The 20,564-nt window shown below is 48.9% G+C and overlaps 1 protein-coding gene across 7 annotated transcripts in view; it reads left to right on the top strand.

Annotated features, from left to right (window-relative positions):
• Atxn7l1 (ataxin 7 like 1) overlaps positions 1-20,564 on the top strand; it is a 210,534-nt gene that overhangs the window by 77,672 nt on the left and 112,298 nt on the right. Inside the window, exon 4 of one of the 7 annotated variants that reach the window (XM_041658208.1) lies at positions 18,907-20,082. The exons of the other annotated variants lie outside the window; for them this stretch is intronic. Coding sequence (XP_041514142.1) covers positions 18,907-18,992 — 86 coding nt within the window. The 3' untranslated portion in view covers positions 18,993-20,082. Of the gene's footprint in view, positions 1-18,906; positions 20,083-20,564 lie in introns of those variants that run through there. 7 annotated transcript variants of the gene reach the window in all.

The following is a 20,564-nucleotide window of genomic DNA, read 5'->3' as shown; positions in this document are numbered from 1 at the left end:
CCCTGGCCACCGCCTATTAGATGAGAGGAGTAGAAGTGATCCTGCCCCGAATCTTGCCAATTGTAGCATCTTCAGGCATTGATTGCAGTTCACCCTTGGGGACAAAATTGTCCACGTCTGGGTACCTCTGCCAGGAAACATAATGCCCCCAATTGTCATGGTACAATCTGTACTTACTGTGTTTAAATTTCTTCCCATTGGAAAAGGGTGTGTGTGTGTGCGTATGTGCGTGCACATTCGTGCACACTGATCCCAGAAACAGCCTTTGTAGAAAGTGGGCGTTTCTACCTGCATAGATCCACTCATTGAGATAATTCTCCTAGGCACTTGTATGAAATTGTCTTTATGAAAACCAGTACCACAGATGATGATTATATGCCAATAAAACAAAAGATGTTTACATTACAAGAATAATAAATCTAAACCCAATGGCTGATGATGCATGTAGATTTAGTAGGTGATCCATAAAATGAATGCTTTTGAATCTTCTTTCATACGGCTTTGTTTCTTTATTTTGTGGGTAGTTGAGTATGTGTGTGTCATGGTGCACGTGTGGACTTCAGAGGGTGGTGTGTGAGAGTCGGCTCTCTTTCCACCACGTGGGCCCTGTCATGAAGATTGGCCTCACGTTCCTCTTCCAGCTTTGGGCCATCTTACTGGATCCAAATGAATGATTTTTAAAGCATTGAAAGGAAAGAAAAGATCATTTCTGTGCTACAGGTGTATGCACAGTGAGAACACGGCATCATGGGAAAGTTAGGAAACCTGCAGACCTGCCTACTTTGAAATAAAAATGAAAACAGAAGGGAGAAGCAATCAGACGTCTGTTTCCAACAGGTTTTTACAGCCACCCTGTGCTTGGTCTCCGAGCAGAGAACACACAGCTCCAGGCCCTGCCCATCAGAGACACTCCTCCTGTGCCACTGTGCCTTAAAAACATGGGTTAGAGACAGAGGACCTGGATGTCACTGACTGGACACGAGAGGCCTCCGCTCGCCCGCCGTTTTTCAGAGAGGTTTTACTCCCTGTCTGATTCTATGTTTTTGAATGCCCTTCAAATGGCTGTTTTGCATGTTGATGTGATGCGGGAGAATTTAATGAAGTGTGAGCTACAGCAGAGGGTGGCAGAACGGATGAGTGGGATCTGGCTCCTGGAGCGAGGCGCGGCATGTCCTGGCTGGCACCCCGTTCCTTCTGCGCGCATCCAGATGCCAACACCGGCTGGGGACAGGCAGCTACCCGCCCTGCGGAGCTGCGTGGGGGAGCCTAATTAATGAGGTTCTAAGGCTTCCTGAGATTTTTTTCCTTTAATTCTGTCTCTCTCTAGGTGACCTCGAGTTGAAGAAATGACAGGCCACGTGTGCTTCTGAGCCCCTGCTGACGTCAGGGCCCCGGGCTTCCTGGGGTGTCAGGGGTATCCACACCCGTTAATTACCCTGCCAGGGCTTCCTCTCTGAAGCTGCTGATTGCCACATCACAGGGCTTGATTTCTTGTTTTCTTTTTTAATGTCAATTGAGTTAGATTTGATTTCTGAGATGAATTTTTTATTTTGCTGTTAATTGTCATTCGTGAAACTAGTTTTTTTTTTCACACCAAAGAAGTATAAAATAACCAAAGGAAGCGGATCTCATTGAATATATTCTTCGTCAACTAGGCAGAATTAATTAATAGACTTGGCAAAAGCGTGTGAAGCTACCATGCTATGTATCTTACGAAAACCCATGTGGTGGACCTGAAGGAGATCCCTCTCCCACTGACAGAGACGGGGGAGGTGTGGAGGGAAGGAGGGGAGGGAGGGGGAGAGAGAGACAGAGACAGAGAGAGACAGAGATCCAAGGAAAGAAGTAGGCTGACTTATTAGCAGACGAGTATACCCTAAGGCAAGCATTACTACTCGAAAAATCTACAACTGAGTAAAACTGGTTTCTCCCTCTCTATAGTTTTTAATCCTTGGAGTTGGACACAGAGACTTGGGAGGCTGAAACAGGAAGATTTTTGAGTTTGTAGACAAATCAGGCTACATAGGGAGATGCTGTCTCAAGCAAAACAAACTTTTGTGTTATGGACTCACTGATGCTCACATTAGATTTAATACTGATCAAGAACAGCATCTCACATAGTCCCAAGCCCCAACTCTTCCTTGTACTTAAAGATGGGGCAGCGACAAGGAAGCTCAGGCCTGTACTGAGTGCTCACTATGCGCTCAGCATTTTCCTTTCTTGCTTAGTCTTGTCCTCACACCTTTCGTGGTGTTCTTATCTCCTTCTCAAGGAAGAGAGGCTTTGAGAGCTGAGGAAGTGTGTGCAAGATCAGGCTAAGCCGCTGAGCCAAACTCCAGCCATGCCTCCCGAGCTTTGCGCTTGCTGCTTTGCTCACAGACTCTCCGACAGCACAACTGACCTGTGGTTCAAGAGGTCATTTCTGTCCCCCGGGTGCTTTATTTCTCTTTGGCACCTTTCTAGGCTGCGGTGCTGATCCTGCTTGTTGGCATGCGTGCATGCGTGTATGCATGAGAAGAGGATGGGAATTGCACATGTGTAATCATGGAGGTGTATAAGGTCAGCTGCAGATTTTAGACATCAGAAAGAAAGAAGAAAAAGGTTGCGTACAGATGACATGGGTGCTCTGTGCTCCCTCATCCTTTATGCCCGCAGGTTCTCGCTGGCAAATTGGTATGCTTAGGGAACCTACCACCAATAGACAATTCCATAGTCAATGAAATGCCCTTTTGTGTATCTCTGTGCAGTTAATAGAACTGTGGCAAATGTGCTTACAGCAAGTGCAGAGCAATAGGATCTTTGGAACCTTAGACAACTCTGTCCCATCTTTTATTTTGAGACAGGGTTTCTCTGTGCCAAAACCCTGACTGCCCTGGAACTCACTCTGTAGACCAGGCTGGCCTCAAATTCACAGAGATCTGCCTGCCTTTGCCTCCCGAGTTCTGGGATTAATGGTGTGCGCCTCCACCACCTTTCTAGTTCCCCTTTAATGGAAGATGAACTTCTGGGTCTGGAAAGATGGCTCAGTCAGTAGAGTACTGGCTGGGTAAGCATATGGGCCTGGGTTTGATCTCCAGAACCCATGTCAAGGCCTGGCACAGTGCCATTCATATGTATTCCCAGGAGTGGAGAGGTGGAGACAGGTGCGTCCCTGGGGCCACTGGTCAGTGAGTCTTGCTGTTAGTGGGCTCCAGGCTAGTAATGGACCCTGTCTCAAATAAAATATAATAGAATGGTAGATGGTGCTCAAAGAGTAGTGCTCAAGGTTGCCTCTGCCTCCACACGCACTGTGCATGCACATGTGTGCAAACACACACATACATACTAGCACACAAAAAGTAAACAGATAACTTCTACTCATAATTTCATCACGGTCTGGCTCTTGAAACTGGAACTTCTTGCTTGGTCTTGAAGCATGTGTGTATGTTTTATTTAGCAGCAACTGTGTGCCAAGCGTTGTCCTAAAGCTGAAGGTACAGTGAGAGAGAGAAGGGCCTGGACTTGTTGAGTTTATGGTCTGATATGCTGCATGACATGAATATACTCAAACCACAAGAGAAGCTGTCATAAGAGCCCTCCCACCCCCCCACCCCCCCACACACACACAAAAGAAAAGGAAGCAGTACAAGAGCAAAAGTGGGGGTGAGGGATTTAGAACCAGACTGTCTTGAAGGCCAGAATCTAGAGGCTGTTTTTGTTTCTTTCTGACTGGTTGGAAGACCCTGGAAAGTCAGAGCTAGGGAGAGATGAAAGTGTGAATTATGTTTTTCAGCAATTATTCTTGCCAAGATCCCATGCATCTTGAGAGACCAGAACTAATATCTGGCTACTCTGGGATTGAGCTAGGGAGAAAAGGGTGGGTGAACTTGCGGTCCAATTTTGAATTATAGTGACGGGTCTTGCTGAAGAATTTGGTTCCCTTGGGTTGAGTTGGGTTGGTTTGGCGTAGATTGGATTGGACTGGGTTAGGAACGGCAGGAGTGAACATTTATTTAATGTCCGATTCAAGGGCAATGGCCGGTGATTTGTTAGGAAAAGCCACAGAGGCTGAAGATGTGGAAGCTAAGAGAAGAACACGTTCATAGACCGTGTCCAATGCCAAGAAGTTGGGTAACAGGGGAAAAGAGAGGGGGTGCTAGATTGGCCAGCTGGAGTTGTAATAATAATTTTGTCTTGACATGTTTTCCCTCAAGCACAGGTGGCTTCATGTCACCCACAGACTTCTTTTTAGATCGACCCTGAGGGCTTGTTCTGAGTTTGTGCTGGGCCTATCACCTGGTACCTGCGCCTCCTGTCTCCTGTGCCAAAGAGGCCCTTTACTGGACAGAGTTGCTGAGGGCCAGTCCTGAGTCTTAACATCCATGAGTCCCAGCTTGGAGCACATTTGTTGGCTTTGGGAAGATGCTTACAGGTGTTTGTGATAAGCAGACAGACAGAAGGATTTCTCAATCACAAACGCAAGTGCCCATGGCACCTGCGATTTCACCTGCTGTAATACTTATCTGCCTCCTAACATGGGTACATATATAAGCACCCATACACAAGACTGGGAGTTGCTGGGCACCAGGAACTCTGTCTGTCATGTTCACTCTCAGATCCCCTTGAGGCTACAGTGTGACTCACTGGGTAAAATCGCACACCCCCAAGCTTAATGACAGAGTTTCAATTTCAGGAGCTCACATGGCAGAAGAAGGACTCCTGACCTCCACGCATACTCCGTGATACACACACACGCACACTGAATCAGTCAATCGTGTAGAGTGCTGGGTTTAAAAAGTCAGTGCTCCATAGACTCATTTTCCAAATGAATCTCAGAAGCGAGAAGGAAAAGAGGCTTGCCCGTGCAAGCCAAGACTTTCAGTTTGAAGATCTGCTACTTGAAAGAGAATGCCTGTCTCTGTTCGGACACAGTCGGAAAGGCTGGTGCAGGACAGACATCCGTTCTCAGCTAGTGGTGGGAGCCAGTGCTTTGATCTGTGAGCACAGCTGATTTCTGGAGGGCTCTTTGCTGTAACGTGACCCCTGGCTCCTGACTCATCGCTGGCACATCCGCACCGTGCCGGCTGCTCCCATGCACACCGTCCCTCAGCGCCGAACTAGGGTAACAGTCTTTGCTTTATTTAGGTCCAAGTAAGCGGTTGCCAGCGCTGCTTCTTGCTTCAAAAGGTAGTTTTGGAATCGTCCCTAGCGATGAGCACAGCAGCACTTCCCAGGGTTCTTTCCCTGAAAGACCAAGTCGGTCAGCAGAAAGCAAGAGTTTTCTGGTCGCACGTCCTCAGGAAATGGTGCCAGACTTGCATCCCAGAGCCGCAAAGCAGCTGTTAGGGTTTAAAGCGCCAAAGAAAAGCATATCCATTCCATGCCAAAGTCAGTCCTTCTGACTGAATGCATCCGTACGCACTACCCAGCCATGACAGTAACACATCTCTGTCCCAATAACGTGCTCCCAAACGCAAGTCCCCATCTTCCTGTGCTGACTGTGCAGCAACACAGAAGCTTTCTCGTCCTGGTCGGGGATCTAGCCGTGGGGAGGTTCTCTATCCTCCCGGCCATGTGCACTGGACTTTGTAATCAGACTTTATAATAGCGGTCACCATTGTACACGGTCAGCACCTCACCCCTGTGATGTGACCACACCACACACATGATGTCAGAACCTCACTCATGGCTCATCTGCAAGACTCCACAATCTGTTTTCTTCTGGCAAGGTCATTGATTGCTTCCTCCAGAAACATTACATCCTAGACACCGTGGGCAGGCTGACTTCGGGGATGCAGCAGAGCCTTCCAGGCCTTGTCTGAAATCAGATATGAGTACATTTCATATGTCAGGATGGCCTCTAGAACCACCACACGCACACACACACACCCACATGCACACACACACACACACACGCGCACACACACACACTGGGAAGGCTGATGGAGCCGTTCACAGAGAAGGGCCCCCTAGAATCAAGGTAGCACCAGAGTTCATGGTTGCGTGGGACCTGCCCGATGCTCTTTTCCCAGGCAGGCACTTCTGAAAAATGAGTGCACTTTAGGGAATGCTGCATAGGAGACACTTGGGAAATAAATAGGTCCAGGGGGAGATGCAAATGAGGAGACTAACTGGGAAAGAGTAAGTCAGCAATTTCACTGATGAATCCCACTTCCCACGGAATTAATCATACTTTGGATCCAGAGAAAGCAGCTGTAGTCTTTGTCCTACGGCACTGGAACTAGAGACGGTTGTCGACGGTAGGGTTGGCCACCCTTGTTATTTATCTGTTTATTGGCATCATAGATGCTGAGCTTTCCTCCCCTGCGTTATTTCTCCCTGGGCTTTCTCCAGAGGCGCATTCTCTCTGAGGCACCTCTGAAGAGGTTTCCTGCTCTTCTCTGTAAGTGACAGCCTCTACTAAATTTACAGCCTTCAGAAATGAGTTCGTTACAGAAGGTAGGCTGGCTTCCTAACCAGAGGGCATGCATCACAGTTAGCATGAGGTTTGCACTGGCTGGGCCCTCACTCACCACCCTACTTTGCTGTCAGCTATAGTGGTGTCTCATGTCCGCCTAGTGGTAGTACTATTTCCAAGTCCTTATCATAGAAGCATGTCGGTTCAAGTGGACAGGGACCAGAAAGGAGCTCTGTAAGAACCTACCATGTCGCCTTAGCCCCTGCTACACTCTCGGAACCTGCGATGTTCACCGTGTGGGTCCCTAGAGTTCGTGGATAAGGACCCTCCTGTCACCAACCTTTGCTCTTTGAGGGGTAATGGGGATAATGGAAGTGCAGAGAGAGGCTTGAAGACCAGTGGAGAGGCAAGGTTTGGAGGGGGTGCTCCCTGAGAGCCACCCTGCTCTGTGTAGTACAAGAAACCAGACCTTCATTGCCCAGTGCACATCCTGGAGAGCTTTGATTGGTCCTTCTTTGTCTTCTTTGTCCACTCAGTCTTGTCTACTTATCTCCAACCTCCACTTGCCCACATAACTTGCAGGCCTGTCATTGATACAGTGGAATTCTGCATTCATCCTTTTATAAAGCTTGAATTCTCTGTCTCTCTTTCTGCACATGTGTGTACGTGTGTGTGTGTGTGTGTGTGTGTGTGCGTGTGTGCTACGAGCCCAGAACTCTGTAAGCACGGAACCACTAAGCTACACCCCCACCTTCGACTGTGGTCTTCACTGTAGCAGACGCTGGCACTGTACTGGGTGGGCAGTCTCTTCTTTGGGAGAAGCCACTCATCTGGCTTGAGCTGCTTTCAGTAATTTCATGGGCAAGGACTCTCTTCCCGGAGGCATAGGGTCCTCTATTTGTCCTGTGTATACCTGTGCAGCTGTCTTAGTCAATGTTCTGTTACTGTGAAGAAACGCCATGAGCATGGCAACTTGTATGAAGGAAAGCATTTCACTGGGACTGGGTTACAGGTTCGGAGGTTTAGTCCATCATCATTAGGGCAGTTAGATGGTGGCACACAGACAGACATGGTGCTGGAGAAAGGGGAGTGGCATCAGAGAGAGAGAGCTCACTGACACTGGTTTGGGCTTCTGAAACCTCAGAAGTGATCGACTTCCTCTAACAAGGCCACACCTCTAATCCCTGTCAAGTACTGCCATTCCCTGATAGCCTTCAAATCTATGAGCCTATGGCGCCCATCCCTATTCAGGCCACCACTGTAACTTTCCTCGCCTTTTTTCAGGAGTTCTTAGATCTGTCAAAGAGCAAGCCATACAAATGGTTAACTATAGTATTTATTGGTTCCAGGATGCTATTGTAAGATGCTCAGTTATTTGAACAACTCCTTTCCCCCGGTGCCAAACTGGACAGTCTGTCTAACCAGTATTGGTAAGGCATATCGAGTATAATATGCTCAGATAGGACACAGTCTGGAGAATGTACCAAACGCAGCTTGTGCTGTAGGATTAGGCTGTGATTAATTTATACTCATCCCTTCTTCCTGGGAGTCAGGTACTTCACCCCCTTAGGCCAGAATTCAGTTCAAAGTCAAAATAGTGACATTATACTGAGCTGAGAGTTTCCTGTTTCTTGTGATACAACTGATAAATACCATGTAAATTAGCCTGGTTCCCATAGCAACTAGACCACACAGAACAAAATCACACTGCTGTCAACGGGTAACTTAGGTGGGTGGTTTTAGTTTTTGTGTGACCTTAGTGTTGTCTTTTGGTTTTTCAAGACAGGGTTTCTCTGTAGCTTTTGAAGCCTGTTCTGGAACTCACTTTGTAGACCGGGCTGGATTCAAACTCACAGAGATCCACCTGCCTCTGCCTCCCCAGTGCTGGGATTAAAGTATTGCCTTATTTTTGATGTCTGGTTTCATTGTGATGGTCCAAGAATATTAACTGCTATTCTGTTTTTAGCGTGCTATGTATTGGCTTAGCAAGACTAGGGGCAGTTTCTATAAACGTGTCCTGTGTGACTGGAAAGTTTGGGTGCAGGGTTCAGTGTTTTTATTATTTTGTTCTCATCTGTGTGTCCTCGTGCCTGCTCACAGTGCTTTCTGGGAAGGGAGCTGTTAACCTCCCGTGATGGTTGGAAATGCTATGCTTTCCTGTAACTCTTGATGGCTTTGGTTTACAATGTTGAGGTGTCTGGTTACGTGCATATAGCCTGGCTGATCCTTCCTAGTGGTTGGTGTCTTCCTACCTATTAATTTGCCTTTGGTTCTGTTTTATCTGACAACACTGCTGTACAACCATCTTCTGGTTAATCTGTGCTTGCCTTATTTATCCCTATCTACTCTTCTTTATTTTCAATTTTTTGATGTTATTTTGTTTTAGTTGTCTCTCCCATAGGCGATACATATGTAGCTTTTAAGAGGCCCATCTGTTAATATCTAGTAGGCGAGTTTTGTCCATTTACACTTATTGTGATTTCTTGATGTACTTATACTTAATTCTTTCTTTTCATTTGTATTTGTTTATCTCACTTTTCATCTCTCATTTCCTGATGTTTTGGATTTTATTTAAAATTTCTATTTATTTAGTGATCATTACAATTTATCATGTATATTGGACTACAGTTTTATTTTGTTTTTGTCTAATGAAAACTAAAGTTAACAGAATCTATCTTCTCAAACAAGGCAGAGGTCTTTGCCTACTTCACCACTTAGAACGATCTGCTAATTACAACCCCAAACACCGGGTGCATTGTCAAACACTTGTGGGACTGGAGACACCGTGATTAACATAGAAGGCCTGAGCTTTTCGCTAATTCACTGTGTTTTATGCCTTGACTTATTCAAGACATCCATTCATTCCTGGCCCATAAAACACATCTCTCAAGGTGGTTTTAAAATTTGCCCTGAAAGTGGAGTTCAGAATCCTATGGTCTACTGCCAAGGGGCCTGTTTTCTAAGATTTGTTATTTTTCGTGTTCCTCGTGGGCTGTTAGAAGGGCTTTTCCATTCCGGCACCTGTTCACCTATACTGGTTTCTCAAGCCTGAGCGCACATACAGACTTACACAGAATCTTGTTGGATAGGTTCTCACGGACTCGCACACCTCCTTGGGTGATACTGCTCTGCTCTGTTCCACGGCCTCACTTAAAGGAGCAAGGACCGGGAGGATTAACTATAGTTAGGAAACTTGGAGGTTTAGCTCTAGGCCAGAGTTCTCTGTTGCTTCCCAGGTCGTCAGATACCAGAAGAAACTTTCTGTCGTGGTTTGGGTAATTTTATTTCTGAAGGTCTCTCTATGTGTCTGGCAGAGTCCCCTCTGTCCCCTTTCCAGCCCCGGCCCTGCTGGCAGAAAGTGAGTGAGAGCTGGTCCAGTCTGCATCCACCCCACCCACTCCTGCCCCTGCTGAGGCCAAGTCTCTGTATCACATCGATGGGATGCTACGCTCAGTGCCCCGAGGATGGGCCTGCTCAGGGCCCGGGCAGGCTGCCTGGTGAAAGACAAGCTTTTAATAGAGACACACTTCTAAATAGTAACCAGGAGAAAGACTCTCTTCTTAAACCGGTATCCATTTATAGGACTCAGCTGTTGAAGCTCAAGGGTAGCATTAGGCTTAAGTTTAATCTTCTGTATACTGTAATTTACAGAGGCAAGCAAGGCGCTGTACGTACAACTGTTTCAGCCATTCGTCATGATGATCAGTGATCGCTCTTGGCGAAACAGAAATGCCGTCTCCGCTCCCCGCTTTATGAATATTGAATCGGCCCAGGCAGGCTCATGCCGCACCAGTTTAAAGGGGGAAATTCCCCGATTGGTTCTGCGGCCTCCTGGCCCCAACTGCCACGTTGCTGCTGCGTGCACCAGCTTGGATCTTGATCCAGGCGGCAGTGCTGTTGGTACACGTGTTTGATCTGGCGAACACTTCACCAAGTATTTGTGCCGATCCCGAGCGCGAAGCCAGCTAAAGGCGGCAGCTTTACGCTGAGTGCCAGGGACTGTTAAAGAGACCGGTGTTGCTTGACCTGGGAAGCCACCCGCAGGGATCAGGGAAATATCTCGGGGTGATAATCTGATAAAGGAAAAATAAGAGGAGTGTGATTCTGGTGAATTCCTGAAGGTGGGATAATGTCAGTTGTGGAAGGGAAATGAGGGGTGAGAGAAAGGAGATCCACTCTGGAGAACCCAGAGCCCCCTGTGCCCTCCACCAGATCCCTCTCAGTTCAGGCATCTCATCCTCTGCTCTGGGGTGGATGCACAGCGCATGTTCAGGTAGGACCTGAACACCCAGGGGTAGTGGCCTTCTTTGCTCGGGTCTCTTAGGTCTGCTCAGCTGATCGCCCTACACTCAGGTCTCCAGGAATCACCTCTCTCAACCCCAACCCCTTTCCTAATCCTTCTTCCCCCAAAGAAACTGAAAGCTCTCCTTAGGCCTCCTCTCTGGTTGCCTCGTGTTCATGAGCACCTGCGATAGGCCAGGCGCCATGCTAAGTGACAAGATGAAGACCCCAGGACACATATGATCAGGGCTGCTGCCTGCTTCTGGTGCTGTCATAGAGACCCTGCTTTCCGTGGTCACACTCCCTGGTCCACCTCTCAGCCGTGCCTCTGTAGAGAACAACAGCAAGCCACTCGTGTGCTCCATGCTGCCCTGGGAAGCCCTTCCATTGCCACGGCCTCTTGCTGAGTGTGCGCAAGCACTCTCCATAGTTCGGGGATCTGGACTTAGAGAAGAACGTGTTGAAGTACACCAGGGGGTGGTAGCTTGGCAGAGTCTGAAGCTCAAAGAGAAAGTCAGGAGCAGAACCGGGGCTAGAACTCACATCCCCTGACTTCACTGCTACCTCCTCTTTACACGTTCCATCAACGAAATGCACAGCAAAAGCAATGTGCTTCTCTAGGAGGCAAGCACACCTTCAGAAAAGTTTGCAGGTTCACAGTTTCTAAGGCAGGACTTTCTCATACGACCGAGGAACACATCTGTAGCGTATGCATCCTTCCCTCACAGGAAATCTGAGCTCTCCGTAGTAACTGTTAGAAACAGGCCTCCGTGATGCAGGGCTGAAGAAAGCTCTGGCCTGCTTTAGAGGTTCCGATCCATCCCTTCCTTTCCTAGCCCGAGGATCCCATCAGAACCAGAGTGTTGGTCGTGTTTCATCGGGCGCTACAAGCAGCTGGTTATGTGCTGCATGAGAACGAATCCAGTCCGTTCACTGGGCTGATTAGCTGCAATTGGGTGGGGAGCGAGCACTGCAGACCGAAATGCTGCCGAGCGAGGGCTTTGTGTGTGTAAACCTCCGAATGAGAAGAAGGGTTTTGAAGAAAGCTCGGCGTCAGTGCCCTTGCCAGTGGAACTTAGCAGCTAGTTAGTATTCTGAAGCCCCAGCACACGCACACACACACACACACACACACACACACACACACACACGGATGCACCGTGATCTTGACGTTGTATTCTGAAGCCCCAGCACACGCACACACACACACACGGATGCACCGTGATCTTGACGTTGTATTCTGAAGCCCCAGCACACACACGGATGCACCGTGATCTTGACGTTGTATTCTGAAGCCCCAGCACACACACACACACACACACACACACACACGGATGCAGCGTGATCTTGACGTTGTATTCTGAAGCCCCAGAACACGCGCACACACACACACACACACACACACACACACATGGATGCACCGTGATCTTGACGCTGTATTCTGAAGCCCCAGCACACACACACGGATGCACCGTGATCTTGACGTTGTATTCTGAAGCCCCAGCACACACACACGGATGCACCGTGATCTTGACGTTGTATTCTGAAGCCCCAGCACACACACACGGATGCACCGTGATCTTGACGTTGTATTCTGAGGCCCCAGCACACAAACACGGACGCACCGTGATCTTGACGTTGTATTCTGAAGCCCCAGCACACACACACGGATGCACCTGCACTGTGATCTTGACGTTGTATTCTGAGGCCCCAGCACACACACACGGATGCACCGTGATCTTGACGTTGTATTCTGAAGCCCCAGCACACACACACACGGATGCACCATGATCTTGACGTTGTATTCTGAAGCTCCAGCACACACACGGACGCACTGTGATCTTGACGTTGCTCCCATGCCCAGACCTCAGATGAGTCTCTTAAACGGGAAGAGGAAACAGTCCAGGAGAGAACTGTATAACGACAGGCAGACATGGCTGTTTGAGACTCCCATGAGCTGGCTGTGGCCTCCCGCCTCTGTTTGCCCGCTTGTGGAATGGGTACTGTGATTCTGCTCCTAGGTTATTATTAGAAATGATAAATCTGAAGCTGCCTTGGCTAAAAATATGCCTCGTGCCACGTGGAGAAGAGGCATCTTTCGGTGAAATGAGGTTAGACGGGAAACATCGGTTGCTGGCTGCAGGGGCATGGCCAGAGACTGGCAGTGGGAAGGGAGGGGCCCAGGGGCGGGCTAGGGAAGGCGAATAGAATCTATCTACGAGGCTGTCTCTGGCTGCATGGTGGAATGCGCACACAAACACAAAATGGCATTCCGCAGTCTGGTCTGGATGCTGGGAGAGGAGGCTGGGCTGAGTGTCTCCACACTGCAGGCTCCGTGTGGAGGAGAGGTGGGACAGATCCAAGTAAGCTCGGGTTCTTCGGGGCTCCAGCTGCAGTGCCTGAAGGGCTTTAGGGTAGAGAGACGCACAGAATTAGGAAAGAGCTTGATTCTCCAACTGCACCACCAGGCCTGGCGTGGTCTCTGATTCTCTGTGACTCCGTCAAGCCGTCAACCTCTCTATGCCTCTGTTTTCTTATCTACAAAATGGGACTAACGTAGTACCTGACTCGCAGAGGTGTTCAGGAAGACAGAGGAAGCAGATACGAATGTAGCATAAAGCGCCTGGCATTGGGACACGTGAACATGGTGAGGTCTTTGTCTGACCCGATGGGTTCCCACACATGGTAGAGGGTGACACACAGACAGTGTGACCAGTAGAAGCTCATCTCTAGAGGTTTCAGATATGCAAGGTGTTCTACCTGGTCCCAGCAGACTTTAAATGTTTATGGCTATGGATAAGTAAAAACATCATGTTATCTCCAGGGCTGTACCTGACGACCACCAACTGCATGGGGAGGGGAGGTGTGAGAGCTGGTTCTGCTCAGGTGGACCATACTGAAACCCCAGTGCATCTCCTTCCTGCCTTCAGGGATACTAGAAGATTAGGAGTGCCCGTGTCCCCCAAAACAGATTCCAGGTGCCAGCATCCTGGGCACTTATTACTACTTATCTTATAGCAGTCAGTTTTTCTCAGAGTCATTGACTGGCACTGCCTTTCTCTGCGCCCTGAATCTCTGCCAGAGAGTCCCCTTGGTTTCCTTCTCCAGCAGAGAAAACTCCCTGTCATCTAGAACCCTTGCTTTATTCCCCGTTCTCTCTCTGTGCTGTGCAGAGTGGGTCTGCCCTCTGCTGCACACATGGTTAGGACATTGGCATTCCAGCATCACGGAGCAAGTATCTCACAGTCCATTGGTGAAAGGAGACAGCAGTCCTTTGCTGGAGGGTGTTTGCCAAAATGTGATCGTACAATGGGAAGAAGTGTTGGCTCCTAGCACGGAATCCAGTCCTGCTCGGCGTGTGCCCAGCCTAAACAGCTCCTTTAAAACCAGAAGCAATTTGTCATCTTTTGATTCTCTTCCAGCTCCGTCCCTGTCACAGGTAGATAAATGAGGGAGCATATGGGTGTCCAAACGCAGTAGCGTCTACTCCCTGCTGTCTTCTGTGTAGGGAGCACCATGGGGTGGTCCCTGGCTTCGTGATTGTAGCCATAAGCAAATTTCTTCATTGCTCGTCCTATTTATACGCAGGCAGGAAACGCTTTCTCAGAATCTCCCAGCCTCCAGGGCGCCATTGATAGGTATGTTTCTCGGTTGAGAACCCTGAAGTGAATCATCCTCTTGTGAGCTCAGCATCTCGTGTCTGTAGCTCCACAGAGCGCTACTAATCAAATCAATGTCTCAGCAAAAGCCAACAAGCATTCCTGAATTAAAAATAGAGAGGGGTTGGAGTTTCTGTTTTAAAAAAGCCTTGATTGTGGCAAGCTGGCGGGTTAGGCGGATGTGCTTACATTCCCTTCAGTTGCAACCCCTAGAGCAGCTTGAGAAAAAAACACCAAAAGGTTTTCTGCTTAACCTCACAGGTGTTAGATCCCATGGCTACGCAGAAGTACCCAGTTATTCTCAGGGAGCTGCCAAGGCCTTCTGAGCTGGTTACCAATCTCTGGATGACCACTGTGTGACACCCCGTGAGGGAGAGAGGGCTGTGTGGTACAGGACGGCCTTGGGTGCACACCGAAGAGCTGTGTGTCGCTGGGCCACTCACACAGATGTGGTCTCTCTGCATCTGAGTTTGCTGGTCCTGTCCCTGTGCCTCTGTCCTTCATCTGATGATTCCGTGTCTGCTGTATCTGTTCGTAGAATGGGGGAAGGGACAGAGCCCTGATGTAGGAAGCTCACCAGCCACCTAGGCTGACAGATTTCATTGAGATTTGAGGAAAAAGAGGGGCTAACTCCTATGTTCTGGTTAGTAGGGGACCAGCTGGTTTATTAGAAGATGAATACATGCCTCGTGGGTTCTTCAGGTGGCCATGTATCTCCTGTGTGCTAGGATCATCATGCATGCTAGAATCATGTGATATTTTTGTTTTTTTTGTTTTGTTTTTTTTCTAAGTTTTGGACCAGCTGTACAAGACACTGACTTTGGAAAGGCTGCTTGTTTGACAGGATGGCCCTAGGGGACACTTTTGGGTGCCTCCTGTGCACTGAGAGAATTGCCCCTGACTCCCGGGCCCTGAATTTGCACCTCTGGGTTCCCCCAACCTTGACAGGCTCTGTTCAGGGAAGGCCTCGAGGAAGGCATTCCTTACCCTCTCGTCATCGCCCTGGACTCCGTGTCTGACACAGTGGGCTCTCTCTCTCTATCACTGTCTTTTGAACAATGAGTGGTGAGTGAATAATTTAATATCTGGTCCTTTCGGTTGGGCTGCTCGCCCCCAGACACGTGTCAGAACACCCAGTAGGGAAAACAAATTCCTGGGCCCCACTTTGAGTGTGCCTTTCCATGGGCCTGGGTTGGGAATGTGTGCACGTGTCTAGCGAGCTCCCCGCCAACGTCAGTACCCCTGGCCTGAAGGCTGCTTTGAGAACACTGCTCAAGGGCCTTCACTACTCAGGTGCCTTCTTCCCTTCCCCAGGTCCTCTGAATCCATGCCTGCGGGCGTCAGAGGTCGATTCTGTGAAAAGAGATTTCTGGGGATTTCACCAGATGGAAAAACCACCTTGATTTTCTGGTGGTGGTGCTGGTTTTTGTTTTGTTTTATTTTGTTTTCTTCTTTTAGTCAGAAAATGCATCTAGTGGGCTGGGGGTGTGGCTCAGTAAGCAGAATGCTTGTCCAGACTGCACAAGACTCTGCATTCAGCCTGAGCAATTGTTTCTGGTGGCACATGCCTATTATCTTAGCCCTTAGGAGGTGGAGGCAGGAGGATCCGAAGTTTAAGGTCATCTTTAGTTGTATTTTATAGCTGAGGCAGCTCTAGGATACAAGAAGCACACACACACACACACACACCACATGCACACCACACACACACACACATGCGCACTCATGCGTGCGCGCACACACACACACATGCACACACATACATACACATACACACACATATACTTGCACACACACGCACGCACATACACACACACATACACACACACACATACACACACATACACAGTGGGGGAGTGATAAACACAAAATATGTTTTCCCCATTGTATACGATAAGAGATGGTGACCGTGTTACCACTTCCCTCTTGACAGCCTGTCTGGAGTACAGCTGGAATACAGTAGTGCAGCGGTACACCCTGCAACATGTACAGCTAGAATACAGTAGTGCAGCGGTACACCCTGCAACATGTACAGCTAGAATACAGTAGTGCAGCGGTACACCCTGCAACATGTACAGCTAGGATACAGTAGTGCAGCGGTACACCCTGCAACATGTACAGCTAGAATACAGTAGTGCAGCGGTACACCCTGCAACATGTACAGCTAGAATACAGTAGTGCAGCGGTACACCCTGCAACATGTACAGCTAGAATACAGCAGTGCAGCGGTACACCCTGCAACATGTACAGCTAGAATACAGCAGTGCAGCGGTACACCCTGCAACATGTACAGCTAGGATACAGCAGTGCAGCGGTACACCCTGCAACATGTACAGCTAGAATACAGCAGTGCAGCTGTACACCCTGCAACATGTACAGCTAGAATACAGCACAGCTAGAATACAGCAGTGCAGCGGTACACCCTGCAGCATGTACAGCTAGAATACAGCAGTGCACCCTGCAACATGTACAGCTAGAATACAGTAGTGCAGTGGTACACCCTGCAACGTGTAAGCCCACTTACAGCTCCATCCGGTTTTGGAACTCCCCCCCCCCCCACACACACACCCTACGTCGGATGCATTTAACTACAAAGCTAAAACAAGATGTGACCTTTCTCGGACACCGAGCACGAGCAGAAAGGATGCAGGAGATGAGGCCGTAATAGTGGAAGGGAACATGTTGTTTGTGAAGCTCTTTATTTGGCTGTGGGCCTGACTGAGGTCATTTGGCCCCAGGATTCAGACACAAGAGGGAGTTTCATGGCCCAAAGAAGGATGCCCTCTACAGAAAGTCACTCCCCTAATGCCAAGTGTCACTCGGGATGGCCATCAAGGAGGGTGGGATTCCATGCCCAGGCCTCAGAGAGCTCTTCCCTCTGTCTTAGGGACACTGTAGGGATGTAAGGACTCACCGGAGAGGCCAGGGACAGGTCAGTCAAGGGTACTACAGAGATCAGGCTCCCTGAACTTTATGAGGTGATGTGGAACCCGAGAAGGAACCCATCGGGGACTCTCCTCTGAGTTAGACAGTGTGTATGAATGACCTGTTGCTGTGTAACAAACATCCCCAACATTTAGCAGTGTGGACTGATGAAAATATATGGTCTTGAACACTTCTGTGGGTCAGAGAGTTAGGTGGTTCTGGCTCCAGGTCTCTCATGAGGTCACAATCAAGCTATCAGCTGAAGACGTGACCAAAGTTGGGGACCTGTCCCCTGATGGCTTACTTCCCTGGCGTGGGCCTGAAGCCTCAATTCCTTGCTCTTGGTACCTCAAACCTCTCCACATAACTCAGTGTTTGTCCCTGAGAACAGAAGAAGAGACCCTTGGTGTTGACACACTGCCACTTTGCTTTGTGTGTTTGTGAGGCATGATTCTGTAGCTGCAGCCTGCAAACGTGGTGTGTGTGTGTGTGTGTGTGTGTGTGTGTGTGTGTGTGTGTGTGGCGGGGGATCCCAGGGAAAAGCACATCTCCCTAGCAATGGCCTCTTGCATCCCTGTCTTTCCAGGCTCAAAATCTCAGAACAATAGGCAGGGCTTCTGGCTTAAAGGTGAAGGTACTATGGTCCTTGGGACTGTGGGGCTTCAACCTAATGAGAAGGAGGGAGCTAGAGACTCCGTGGGTCCCAGGCAGGCCCCTTACTCCTTCTGTCCATGTCTCAGAAGGAACCGAAGCTGCTTGTGGGTGTTTGGTTTGGTCCTGAGAGGAGAAGCAAGGAGAAGGCTGATGAGAGCCAGCTCTGCTGGGAAACAGCAACAGACAGGAGGGGAGGGGAGGAACTCTACTGAAAAAGACGACCTGGAATAAGAGGGTGTTCTGGTTTGGGGAGGAAGGTATCAGGAAGACACCCAAAAGGTCCCATTTAGGAGGCTGACTTAGCTGCAGATGGACCTGCAGTTAACCCTTTACAGCCAAGGTCCCGGGGTCCTACGGAGAGTTTTTCCTGTGTTGGAAGGGAGGCCACCCTGACCACCCCGGCCTCTACACTGGTTAGGTAGCATTGCTCTGAGGACACAGAGCCGTTGGTGGCCACACTTTTCTGTGTCTCTCTTATCTCCCCATCATCCCCAGGGAATAAGCTAATCAAAGTCACTGATGGTTTTACACTGGGAAGGAGATAGCTAATAACTTGGGTGACAAGTATTAGAATACAATGTGATGTGGATAAATTGGGTCCATGTATTAAGAGCTATAAAATGAGATTTCATCACAGCATGAATAATGGGTCCCGTGGAAAGGATTAATCAAATACCCCATTAAAAGGTATAGGAATTCCAGTCAGACCGCCCAGTTTAATTACAGTCCTGCCCTCTCTCCTCCCCACTCCTTTCCCCCTGAAATGACTTTCTGCTAGGAAAAAATATGGAAACGAGCTCAGAGGAAATAACGGGGAAACGGGGACATGCGTTTTTGCTAGGACCTGATCCTGAAGACAGATGTAAATGGCCAGTGTTTAATGTGGTGGGGGAAGGCAGTTGGCGTGAGCCATCCTTGACAAATGTAATTTCCAGAGGCGCCCTGTTGATACCATTCAGCAAATGCCAACAAAGCATTTACTTTCTAAAGGGAGAAAGCAAGACAGCAAGAGAAATGCAAGCGTCTCCTGGAGCGGAGCCGAGAGCCGCCAAGCCCTAGAACAGCATCAGGTGTGAGCATGCGCAGTGCAGAAGAGACGCACAGCTTCCGAAAGACCCGTGCAGGACTGGCTTTGTCTGCGGAAGGCTTCCCGGAAGAGGAGACTCCGGCAGAGAGCCCTGAATTGTGGACACGCTTCCATGTCCTCCGAATTCGTGAGCACACTCTGGTGGCAGGGTCTAGAGAGGAAGCAGGCTTGAGCAGAGCAGGGGGCACCTGTAGGGCTCTTCTCTCATTTCCACCACCACCACCCAGGTCCAAGCTGCCATCACGCCTCACCTGGACAACCGCCAACGCCTTCCGGCTGCTTTCCCTGCCCCCACTCTTGCTCCTCTGCCACCCATCCTGCACACCAAAGTCAGACTCCAAATCCAAGCTGCTCATGCCATTCTCTTGACTCGTAGCTTTCCATTGCTCTCAGACTGAAACTAGAAACCATTATCATGGCTTCAAGGTCTGTGCGTTCTGAACCACAGCCTGAGCCAGGCTCCCTTCCACACGGCAGTGCGCCTGGCCTGAGCTTCTCAGCACATTGGGTCTTCCTGCCGTAGTGTCTTTGCACGTGCTTTTCCTGCCCTAACAATGGCTTTCTGTCATCCTCTCTTCTCCAAACTCTGACTCATCCTTCAGAACACATCTCAATGATTACGTCCTCTTGGAAGCATCCCTAACGTTCACATCCAGACTAGTTTTCCCTCGTGTGTTTGAAAACAAATATTTATTGTGTGAACATATGTTTTAATGTCTGCTTCCCTAACTACAACATGAGTTCTGTGAGGGCAGAAACTCAGTGTTTATACCCCCTCAGAGCCTATATATGTTGATTGGATCGTGGCATCTAGTTAGCAAGGGGAAGACAAATGGGGAGATTACACAGACCAGTTTCTCCAAGAGTACGATTATGAGTTTTTAACAGAATGAAAACCTGAATTTCTGTCCAGACCCTGACACCTGCTGGCTTTATTGTTTTAGTAGTAGTATCTGTGTCCATGTCTATAAACCTATGATACTAACAGCCACCTCATATGACCATTGTGATAATCTCATGAAATAATGTATACAGAAGCATTGTTGACTGTAAAACCAGACATAAATATATGTTGTCACTCTCTAAATGTCTGTACATTGAGTCCTTCGCAAATATCTATCGGATCGATGTTAGATGGATGGATGATGAATGGATCAATCAGTTGGTGGATAGCTAGATGCCTGGGTGAAGGGGTGGCTGATGAGTAAAAAGATGAGTGGGTGGATGGACAGGTAGATGGATGGACATATTGATAGTTAAGGAGCTAGTGCAAGAGAACACACGGGAGCCAAGTAGCCAGGGACTTGAGGAAGAGGGGAGGAACTAGTGGACCCTATCCCCATACCCTGTGTTGATGGGGCAAGCAGGGAAGACGATGTTGAAACCACTTAACCCAGGCCGGAGGCCGTCACTGGTCACCCAACTCAGGACCACTCCTCCTCAGCCCCTTCATGTCTGTGCTGCCAATGACATGCCTTCGTTATAGTTTAATCGCTTTGCCCATTTCTGTCTTTGGGGGAGAAATCAAATTGATTTGCACATGCAGCAAAATTGGTGCAAT

This window comes from Microtus oregoni, unplaced genomic scaffold (assembly GCF_018167655.1).
Source record: "Microtus oregoni isolate MIOR12 unplaced genomic scaffold, Mior012 000009F_ref0000495, whole genome shotgun sequence".
In the NCBI taxonomy this organism is placed as follows: Eukaryota; Metazoa; Chordata; class Mammalia; order Rodentia; family Cricetidae; genus Microtus; species Microtus oregoni.
The sequence above is the reverse complement of the archived record's forward strand: the minus strand, read 5'-3'. Positions and strand labels throughout refer to the sequence as shown.